At 59.5% G+C, this 10,797-nt stretch overlaps 1 protein-coding gene across 4 annotated transcripts in view; it reads left to right on the top strand.

Moving 5' to 3' along the window:
- Positions 1–6,411, top strand: part of PALM (paralemmin) — a 37,922-nt gene extending 31,511 nt beyond the window's left edge. For all 4 annotated transcript variants that reach the window (XM_032178463.2, XM_032178465.2, XM_058428662.1 and 1 more), the window contains one exon: positions 4,371–6,411. In XM_032178463.2, coding sequence (XP_032034354.1) covers positions 4,371–4,900 — 530 coding nt within the window. In that variant the 3' untranslated portion in view covers positions 4,901–6,411. The remainder of the gene's footprint in view (positions 1–4,370) is intronic.
- Positions 6,412–10,797: the final 4,386 nt, after the last annotated feature.

Below are 10,797 nucleotides of genomic sequence, written 5' to 3'. Positions count from 1 at the left end.
GAGCCCGGCTGCGGGGGGTGAGGGGAACCAGGTTGGTCAGGGAGTTGAGCTGGGCTTAAGAAGGGAGGAGAAGGGTGCTTTGCCTGGAGGCAGGGGGACAGGCAGGGCCGTGTCCTGAGGGCTTTGGGAAGCCTTGGGTGTGTTGGGTCCTGACGGTGCTGAGGTCTAATTTGGTTTTAAGGGCTCCTCCTAGTGGTCAAGAGACAAACAGGCTGTGGGAGATGCCAGGGATCCCAGGAGGAGGGAAGCTCCACACTAAAGCCCCAGTCTCTCTCTTTCTCTCTCTCTTTTTCTTTTTATTTATTTACTTTGTGGAGAAAGAGTTTCACTCTGTCGCCCGGGCTGCAGTGGAGCGACGCCATCACAGCTCACTACAGCCTCTAGCTCCTGGGCTCAAGCAATCCTCCTGCCTCGGCCTCCCAAAATGCTGAGACCACAGGCATGAGTCACCGCACCCAGCCTCTCTTTCTTTTATGAGATATAATTCGCAGACCATAAAATTCCACCTTAATGGGAGGCTCACCTGTGCCCAGGACACTGAGGCTGCAATGAGCTGTGATGGCACCCCTGCACTCCAGCCTGGGCGACCGACCAAGACCCTGTCTCAAAAACAAGAAAGAGGAGAGAAGCCCCATCCCCCCCATCCCCTCCCGTCAGCGTCACTCCCCATCCCCTCCCCAGTCAGCTGTAACCCCCTGTCCCCTCCCCAGTCAGCTGTCACCCCCCGTCCCCTCCCCAGTCAGCTGTCACCCCCCATCCCCTCCCCAGTCAGCGCCACCCCCCCTCCCCTCCCCAGCTCTGGCACACACGCATCCCCTCCTGTCTCTCTGGATTGGCCTGTGTTGGACATTTCATAGAAATGAGATCACACGGCCGGATACAGTGGCTCACACCTGTAATCCCGGCACTTTGGGAGGCCGAGGCGGGCAGATCACCTGAGGTCAGGAGTTCAAGACCAGCCTGGCCAACATGGGGAACCCCCGTTTCTGCTAAAAAAAAAAAAAAAAAAAAATTAGCCGGACGTGGTGGTGGACTCCTGTAATCCCAGATACTTGGGAGGCTGAAGCAGGAGAATCACTTGAACCCGGGAGGCGGAGGTTGCAGTTAGCCCAGATCGTGCCACTGCTCTCCAGCCTGGGCAACAAGAGTGAAACTCTGTCTCAAAAAAAAAAAAAAAGAAAAGAAAAGAGAAGAAATGGGGTCACACACTGCACGTAGCCTTCTGTCTGGCATCTCTCACTGGGTGTGACATCCCCAAGGTGCATCAGCCCTGTGGCCTGGGTCGGAGCCTGACTCCTTTTCATGGCTGAATACTATTCCATGGGTTGGGTGGGCCATGTTGGGTGTATTCCTTCTTCCATCTGTAGACATTTGGGCTGTTTCTACCCTTTGGCTACTGTGAGTAGCATGCTGGGGAATTTGTGTGCAAGTATTTGTTCACACCCCTGCTTTCGAGGCCTTTGGGCGTACACCTAGGAGTGAACTACTGGGTCCTGGGGTGACTGTGTGGAGCTCAGTGAGGAACTGACATTTTTCACGGTGGCTGCACCGTCCCGTTCCCACAGGTCGTGGGCGAGGGCCCAGTTTTCTCCACGTCCTCACCAGCGCTTGTAGCCCATTCTCGTGGCTGTCCTGGTGGCGTGACCTGGGTCCTCCCTGTGGTTTGGATTCCCAAAGCCTTCTGTTCTCAGAGGCAGCTTGGCCTCTGCGGTGCCCCAGATGCTGTCAGAGGGGTCCCCGCAGCCCAGCTCTGGAGTGGCTTTGGGGTGTGGTGCTGGTGGCATCTCAGCTCCAGCTCTCCCCAGCTGTGTGGCCCTGGGAAGTCCCCGTGCCTCGTCTTCAGGTGAGGGGTCCTCACCCCCATCACTCCACCCTCCTCAGCCTTACCTGGTCCCTGGGGATTCCAGACCTGCCAGGCTGGACACTGGTTGCTTAGCAATGGGCAGGTGATCGGTTTCCATGGCAGCTGAGGGCTCGGATTCCTGTCTTGGGGCAGCGGCCAGTGGGAGACACTGAATTCAGTTCCGCCTGATCCAGACACACCCTGCCCTCTGGGCCTCCAGCCCAAAGTCACAGAGAGGCCTTGAAGCATGGACTCCCCTGCCTGGGGGCTTCGAAACTGAAAGTGGAGAACACTTTCCTTCTGGCCTGTAGCCAGGAACAGGAGCCCTGACCCTTGGACGAGAGGAGGCGAGTCCCTGGGGCCCCAACTTGCGTCCCTCCCAACTCGCAGCGTGGCCCAGGCAGCCATGTTTCTAGAAGGAATTTGCAGGACTGTGAGCCAGGGCTGGCGTCAGATCATAGCAGGGAGTCGTGGGGTGCTGCAATCCAGTCCTTGGAGAGTCCAACACAGCTCAAGAAATGTCAACTCAGAGAGACACAGATAAGGAAATTTGGAAAGACTTGAGAAACACATTTAGCAACATTGATTACATATATAAAATGCTACCCAGTGGAGAATACACATTCTTTTCAAACACAGAACATTGTCAGAAAGTGACCACCGTGCCCAGCCTGCCAAGGAGGTTTTAGGACGGTTACAGAGTTTGTATCTTCTGCTCTGTGTTCCTCTCCTCCCTGAAATTTAAAAACACCCTTCTAAATAAATTGTGGCTTCCCATGGCAATCAATCAAACTGGGAATTAAAAACTATTTACACTTGAAAGTGAATAACATTGGCTGGGCACAGTGGCTCACGCCTGTAATCCCAGCACTTTGGGAGGCCAAGGTGGGTGGATCACCTGAGGTCTGGAGTTCGAGACCAGCCTGGCCAACGTGGTGAAACCCCATCTCTACTAAACATACAAAAATCAGCCTGGTGTGGTGGCAGGTGCCTGTAATCCCAGCTGCTCTAGAGACCGAGGCAGGATAATTGCTTGAACCTGGAAGGTGGAGGTTGCAGTGTACTGAGATCGTGCCATTGCACTCCAGCCTGGGTAACAAGAGCGAAACTCCATCTCAAAAAAAAAAAAAAAAGGCCGGGCGCGGTGGCTCACACCTGTAATCCCAGCACTTTGGGAGGCCGAGGTGGGTGGATCACGAGGTCAGGAGATCGAGACCACGGTGAAACCCCATCTCTACTAAAAATACAAAAAATTAGCCGGGCGTGGTGGCGGGCGCCTGTAGTCCCAGCTACTTGGGAGGCTGAGGCAGGAGAATGGCGTGAACCCGGGAGGTGGAGCTTGCAGTGAGCCGAGATTGCGCCACTGCACTCCAGCCTGGGCGACAGAGCGGGACTCCGTCTCAAAAAAAAAAGAAAGAAAAAAAATCCCTGTGATGTGTGACCTCCCGTTCCTCAGGGTGGGTGGTCCTGTCTTGTAGAAGAGAAACAGGCCTGATTCCGGGAAGGAGCAGGGGTGTCGCTCTGTGACCTTGGCCCAGTTGTGTCCCTTCTTTGAACTTTCATTTTTGCTATCTTTACAACGGAAAAGAATCCCTGCTTTTCAGGGTGATCGCGTGGGAGCTAGTTGGCTAAAGCATATGGAATTACAGGCCAGGTGCGGTGGCTCACGCCTGTCATCCCAGCATTTTGGGAGGCTGAGGTGGGCAGATCACCTGAGGTCAGGAGTCTGAGACCAGCCTGGCCAATATAGTGAAACCCCGTCTCTATTAAAAATACAAAAAATTAGCCAAGCATGTTGTGCATGCCTGTAATCCCAGCTACTCAGGAGGCTGAGGCAGGAGAATTGCTTGAACTAGGGAGGCAGAGGTTGCAGTGAGCCGAGGTGGCACCACTGCACTCCAGCCTGGGCAACTCCATCTCACAAAAAAAAAAAAAAAAAGAAATCCCAATTCATTCCTTTCCACTCTTTCTTGGTTCCTAATAAATGCTTTTGTGCTTATAAATTTTCCTCATTGTTGGCTGGGCACGGTGGCTTACACCTGTAATCCCAGCACTTTGGGAGGCCGAGATGGGCAGATCACCTGAGGTCGGGAGTTCGAGACCGGCCTGGCCAACATGGAGAAACCTCCTCTCTACTAAGAATATAAAATTAGCCAGGCGTGGTGGCAGACACCTGTAATCCCAGCTACTAGGGAGGCTGAGGCAGGAGAATCACTTGAAACAGGGAGGTGGAGCTTGCAGTGAGCTGAGATCGCGCCACTGCACTCCAGCCTGGGTGACAGAGCGAGACTCCGTCTCAAAAAAAACAACTTTTGTCCTCCTTGTACCTCTTTGGCTGCATCCACAGATGCCCACAGGGGCTTTAATTGTCTGTCAGTTCTGACGGTGTAATCTAGTTCGCGATTTCCTCTTTAGCCTGGAGGAGGATACAAGCCTTGCCCCGGTCTCCCTCCTGCCTCGAGCCATGTTACTCTCTCTGTCCCTCCTGCCTGGAGCTGCGTCATTCTCTCTGTCTCTCCTTGTACAGTGGTCCATGCTGTGGACGGCACCGCCGAGAACGGGATCCACCCCCTCAGCTCCTCTGAGGTGGACGAACTCATCCACAAAGCGGACGAGGTCACGCTGAGCGAGGCAGGGTCCACGGCCGGGGCGGCAGAGACCCGGGGGGCCGTGGAGGAGGCAGCTCGGACCACGCCCCCCCGGCGGGAGATCACCGGTGTGCAGGCACAGCCAGGCGAGGCCACGTCCGGCCCGCCGGGGGTCCAGCCCGGCCAGGAGCCGCCGGTCACGATGATCTTCATGGGTTACCAGAACGTGGAGGATGAGGCCGAGACCAAGAAGGTGCTGGGTCTTCAAGACACCATCACGGCAGAGCTGGTGGTCATCGAAGACGCGGCTGAGCCCAAGGAACCTGCACCACCCAACGGCAGTGCCGCCCAGCCTCCCACGGAGGCTGCCTCCAGGGAAGAGAATCAGGCGGGGCCCGAGGCCACCACCAGCGACCCCCAGGACCTCGACATGAAGAAGCAGCGTTGTAAATGCTGCTCGATCATGTGAGCCGGCCCCCGAGACCCCGGCCCCCACCCCACACCACAGACACCCACCAGCCCGGCCCCTCCCGGCGCCTGCCCACCCTCCACCCACAGCCTCACGGCTCCAGGACTTGGCGTGTTGTTACATGTTCCTTCCGAGTTTTCTTTCGCTGGAAAGAGGGACGGGGCCCCCACCCATCACCACGCCCCAACACTCCCCCCAAACCAGAGCCGTGCACTTGTGCCTGGTAGGAGAGAGACGGGACAGGCCCGCTTTTCCCGAGACGAGGACCCCCCATGTCACGGCAGCTTCACAGACGCGGCTCGCGCCCACCGGGGTCCTGGCGGGTGGGACCTGTGGCCTCCACGTGGCCCAGGCCAGCCTGCCACCCTCTGGGCCTCCCGCCTGTGCCTTTCTCTGAGGGGACACCCCACCAGAGAGGGCCCCGGGAACCGGGGGCGGGTACTGGGGCCTACTCAGGCCCTGGAAGTGGGGCTCCATGGGGTTCCCTGGCCAAGGCGCTGGCCCCCCAATCTCAGGCAGTTGGGGTGAGGCCGTGCCTCTTTGGGGTCTCAAGGTCTTGGGTGGAGGACGGGCCCCTCTGCTGTCCCCCCATGCCCTGTATGGGCCCAACCAGTGGACAGTGGAGTCTGGGGGAGGGGGAACCCCAGGGACATGCCCCCACCCGGGAGGGGCCGGTAACCCCTGGGCTGTCTTCTAGATGGGGTGAACCAGGGGTCATTGACCTGCCCCCTGCACGGGGCAGGGACCAAGTGAACCACTCCTTGTCCCGAGCTCCCACCCCCACTGGGCCCTCCTTCCTCCTGGTGCTAATTTGGGGACCCCAGGGGCCGCCCCGGCCTCTTCTCCAACCTGCTTGGACCAGGGTCCTGGGTCTTCCCAACCATACCCCAGAGATCAGGCCCCACCTGCCAGCTCTACTGGGCTTGCAGCCTGTCCGGGCAGTGGAGGGAGGGACACAGCCTGGGACGGAAGCCTCTTGGGTTGGAGCAGGAGACCCTCATTTGCCACCCAGACCAATGTGAGCCTGCCCCCAGCCCCCCCTCACTGGAAGTGGCAAGGGGCTTGCCTCCTGGGGGCAGCTACACTCGTCCCCAGAGGCACATTCGTGCACATTCTCACAGACACCTTCTCACGCGTTGGCTCTGGACAACCAGGCCCCAACTTGGTCCCTGCCCTAGGGACCTCCAGCCTGGTGCCCAGTGCTCAGGCCACCTCCTGGTCCAGTCACCACCTGCAGCCTCAGCAGGGCAGGTACAGGGGCCACCTCGGATGGGAGCCTGGGTCCCTGCCTCCGCTCTGCCCCTGGGTGGCTGGGAGGAGAGGCCCTCTCGGGGGTGACCTGGGCGTCAGCCGTGGAACCCCCTCCTCCTCCCTCGAGTCTGCCCGAGTCCCTCGAGCCGCGAGCCTTCGCTGAAGTGCCCTTGCTGCCCCCTCTGCTTTTGGTGTGTGACGAGGCCCCCCGATGTTCTTGATTTTCCCAGAGAAGCAAATAAACAGCGTGAACAGCCCCAGTTCCTGGAGTTCTTGCCTTTCAACCTGGCGAGGAAGGCGTGGCCAGGCCAGGGGGTGGGGCCTGCCGGCCTTTGAGCCATTAAAGGGAGGCTGAGCAGGGTTCCGGTGAGCTGGCTTCACCCGCCTGCACCCGCTCACACCTGCTGGGCTCACCCTGGGCGCCGTGGGGTGGTGGGAGGCGCTGGAATCCCCACTGTGCAGGTAAGGCCTGGTGGTAAGGGGCTGCTGTGGGGGGCAGGCCTGGCTTCCTGGGGGGCCCTTGGGTTCTGCAGCCGCCCCCTCCTGTCCTTTGTTCCTCCCTTTGCTGGGCTTACAGCCCCTGGGTGATGACAGAGGGTCCCCTGGACACCCACAAGCTCTGCAGAGAAGCCGGCCCCTGGGAAGTACACAGGAGGCCTGGGGAGGAGGTGCCTGTAGAGACCAGTGTCACGCTCACGGGAAGGTGCCCCCCCACCAGCTCCACTCTGTCTCACACTGTGGTCTTGGAGAAATCGCTGCCTCCTCTGGGCCTCAATTTCCCCATCTGTAAAATAAGCCTTCGTGGCCGGGCGCGGTGGCTCACGCCTGCAATCCTAGTACTTTGGGGGGCCGAGGTGGGCGGATCACAAGGTCAAGAGATCGAGACCATCCTGGCCAACATACTGAAACCCCGTCTCTACTAAAAATACAAAAAATTAGCTGGGCGTGGTGGCGCATGCCTGTAATCCCAGCTACCCGGGAGGCTGAGGCAGGAGAATCGCTTGAACCCGGGAGGCAGAGCCTGCAGTGAGCTGAGATCGTGCCACTGCGTTCCAGCCTGGGCGACAGAGCGAGACTCTCTCTCAAATAAGATAAAATAGGCCTTCGGAGCCCTAAGTGGGGGCTGTCTCCTAAGTATGGGATGTCTCCACGGTGCCCCCAGCTCATGGGCGATCCAGCCTCCACCCTGCTGGGGCCTCAGTTTTCCAGTGTGGTAGAGAGTGTTGATGAGGGAACTCAGGTTCCAATTCCAGCCTAACCCCGGGCCATTCCTGGGGCGCGATTTTAAGCTTTCTGTACCTCAGTTTCCCTGTCTACAAGCCAGGGAGAAAAGGATGTGAAGGGGGTGGTGGGAGGCGCCGTGAGGCCTCGCACCCTGAGCTTTCACACACCCAGCAGCGTTAGGTGCCACGCTGTCCTTTGGGGGCCCTTTATCCAGATCTGTCCTTAAACACCCCTATCCTGGCCGGGCGCCGTGGCTCACGCCTGTAATCCCAGCACTTTGGGAGGCTGAGGTGGGGGGTGGGGGATCACCTGAGGTCAGGAGTTCAAGACCAGCCTGGCTAACGTGGCAAAACCCTGTCTCTACTAAAAATACAAAAGTAGCTGGGCGTGGTGGCTCATGCCAGTAATCCCAGCTACTCAGGAAGTTGAGGCAGGAGAATTGCTTGAACAGGGGAGGTTGCCGTGAGCCGAGATCGTGCCACTGCCCTCCAGCCTGGGCGACAAGAGCGAGACTCCGTCTCAAAAAAAAACAGCACAAAAAAGGCACCCCATCCTGAGCAGCCCTGCTGGATTCAGAGCTGAGGACCTTTTTACTCGAAGAAGAGACTGAGGTTCAGAGGGGCTCCACAAGCAGCCAACGGGTAGGTCAAGACAGAGCCCCAGCCTGGGGAACTGAAGTCCCCACCCCCTCAGCTGTGTTCCCCACCCTCATAGACGGCGCTAGGCCCAGTGGCCCGGCTTCCCCACAGATGCTGGGCTCCCCACAGTCCCAGCAAGGCCTCTGCGCCTTGACCAAGAATCCAGGAGGACCATGGGTGCCTGAGGGCCTCTGCGTCCCCATCTCTCAGGGGGGCCTGGGTCTTTTGATGGCCTCTGCGGTTCTTTTTTTTTTTGAGTTGAAGTTTCGCTCTTGTCGCCCAGGCTGGAGTGCAGTGGCGTGATCTCGGCTCACTGCAACCTCCACCTCTTGGGTTCAAGCGATTCTTCTGCCTCAGCCTCCCAAGTAGCTGGGATTATAATAGTGTGCCAGCACGCCCCGCTAAGTTTTGTATTTTTAGTAGAGACGAGGTTTCGCCATGTTGGCCAGGCTGATCTCGAACTCCTGGCCTCAAGTGATCCGCCCACCTCAGCCTCCCAAAGTGCTGGGGATGACAGGCGTGAGCCACCGCAACCGGCCCCCTCATATGGTTTTCTTTTTTTTTTTTTTTTTTGAGACGGAGTCTCGCTCTGTCGCCCAGGCTGGAGTGCAGTGGCGCAATCTCGGCTCACTGCAAGCTCTGCCTCCCGGGTTCACGCCATTCTCCTGCCTCAGCCTCTCCGAGTAGCTGGGACTACAGGCGCCCGCCACCATGCCCGGCTAATTTTTTTGTATTTTTAGTAGAGATGGGGTTTCACCATGGTCTCGATCTCCTGACCTCGTGATCCGCCCGCCTCGGCCTCCCAAAGTGCTGGGATTACAAGCGTGAGCCACCGCGCCCGGCCTTCATATGGTTTTCTTATGTGGATGGGGCCTGGGGAATTCCTCCCTGCAGCCCTGAGGGAGCCTGGGTGTGATGTTCCCCCATGTCCCGGAGGAGAAAACAGGGCTAAGAGAGGTCAGGTGGGATCAGAACTCAGGCCACACCGAACCCCCCCGAGTCTGCCAAACCTGGTTTATGCAGGAAGGGGGCTGTCTAGGGGAGTTGCCCCAAGGGGTGGGCTGGGCCAGAAGGCACGGACGGGATTGGGACCCAGCCCCTCCGATCCCCCAGGAGACACAGGCCACTGTGGACGCTGAGCTGCTGTGTGGCCCTGGGCACCTGCTGACCCTGTCTGAGTGGTGCTGAGAGGCGGCGGGAGGGCCAGGCAGCCGAGGGAGGTTTCGGCTGAGTTCTGGCTCCTCGGGGCCGCCTGGAGGCCCTGGGGGCGGAGGAGCAGCCTGCAGCGGGCACAGTGCCCGCCCTTGCCCAGCCTGGTATCCTCTTTCTCCCTCCTCCTCCTCTGGACTTTGTTTCCTGATCCCAGGTGGGGCTGGGGGGAGGGGGCACACCTGCCTCCCCTGGGTGGGGCCTCTGTCCCCTGGCAACCTGGCGGGCAGGGCAGAGCTGGGAGGCCTCTGTGCCCATTGAGGAGCCAGAGCTGAGGCTGCAGGCTGTGGAGCCAGGAGCCGGCGGGTGAGGCTGGGGGCGCCCCGGGCCGGGCCGGGCGGGGATTCTGCGTGGGGCGGTGGGATCCACATTTGGCGTGGGGGTGTCGTGTGTCTGTGGGTGGGGTCTGCTTGCCTGGAGGCACTTGGGATCCAGGGGGGCCCCCTGCCCCACACCATCACCCTCGGAGCCTCCCTGGGGCGCCGTTCCCTCTGCCCCCGCTAGGTGCTCTGGGGCCTCAAGCGCACCCATTGGGAAAGCAGAGGCCCTTGTCCCTGAACTCTGCCGGGACTTTTGAACCCCAAATCCCAGAACCCTCCAAGGGAGGGGCCGGGTTGGCATCCCCATGGTCAGAGGCCAGAGGGGCCCCTCCATGGTCCTGGGAATTCCAGAGGCTTCTACCTTCCACCAGGCCCCTGACTGGGAGGCTATGGGCAGTAAACACCTCCATGGGGCTGGGGGCTGGTTTGGGGACACGGAGGAGGGTGGCTGAGTGCAGGTGGAAGCAGCCTCAGGCCGGGACTGGGGACTTGGCCTGGGTCCTCGGGTGGGGGCGAAGTAGTAGCCTGGGATCCCGGGCAGCCAGCAGGGACTCAGCCCAACGTCTGCCGGTGGAGCTCCGCCCAGGAGCCCAAGGAGCTGAGATGACTCAAGGGTAACTGCAACCCCGACGGATGGGAAAAGGGAACCGGGCCCTCCCTGCTGCACAGCCTGCACAGCTTCCTTGTCTGAGTCTTGGCCCCACAAGGGAACCTTTGCCCCTCAGATGGAGCCAACTGGCTGATGAGGAAGGAGGTGCGGCACCAGGGTCCATAAACCCAGTTTCAGTCTGGTATCAACAGGGTACAGGGTGGGGCTGGGAGGAGTAACCCAGGGGGCTTCCTGTAGGAGGAGGTGATTTGGAGCAAAGTCTGAAAACTGCCTTCAGACACTTGCTCTGTCACTGCTGTGTCACCTCAGATGAGCAGGTTCTCCTCTCTGGGTCTCAGCTCCCTCTCTCGAAAACCAGAGTTGAAAATGGTTCCAAGGTGTTGCAGGAAGAGTCTCAGGACGCCGAGGTCCTTAGCCACCACGGGGCCCTGCAGGGGCCACCTTCTGTCCAGGGGCTCTTCCCCCGAGGGGCAGCACCGCTGCCCAAGAATGCCGGTCGTGAGTGCCGCCGTGGATCCAGGGGTTTTTTTGGCCGACACAGTGAAACCCCATCTCTACTAAAAATACAAAAATTAGCCGGGCGTGGTGGCGGGCGCCTGTAGTCCCAGCTACTCGGGAGACTGAGGCAGGAGAATGGCATGAACC

This window comes from Hylobates moloch, unplaced genomic scaffold (genome assembly GCF_009828535.3).
Source record: "Hylobates moloch isolate HMO894 unplaced genomic scaffold, HMol_V3 SCAFFOLD_15, whole genome shotgun sequence".
NCBI classification, from domain to species: domain Eukaryota; kingdom Metazoa; phylum Chordata; class Mammalia; order Primates; family Hylobatidae; genus Hylobates; species Hylobates moloch.
The sequence above is the reverse complement of the archived record's forward strand: the minus strand, read 5'-3'. Positions and strand labels throughout refer to the sequence as shown.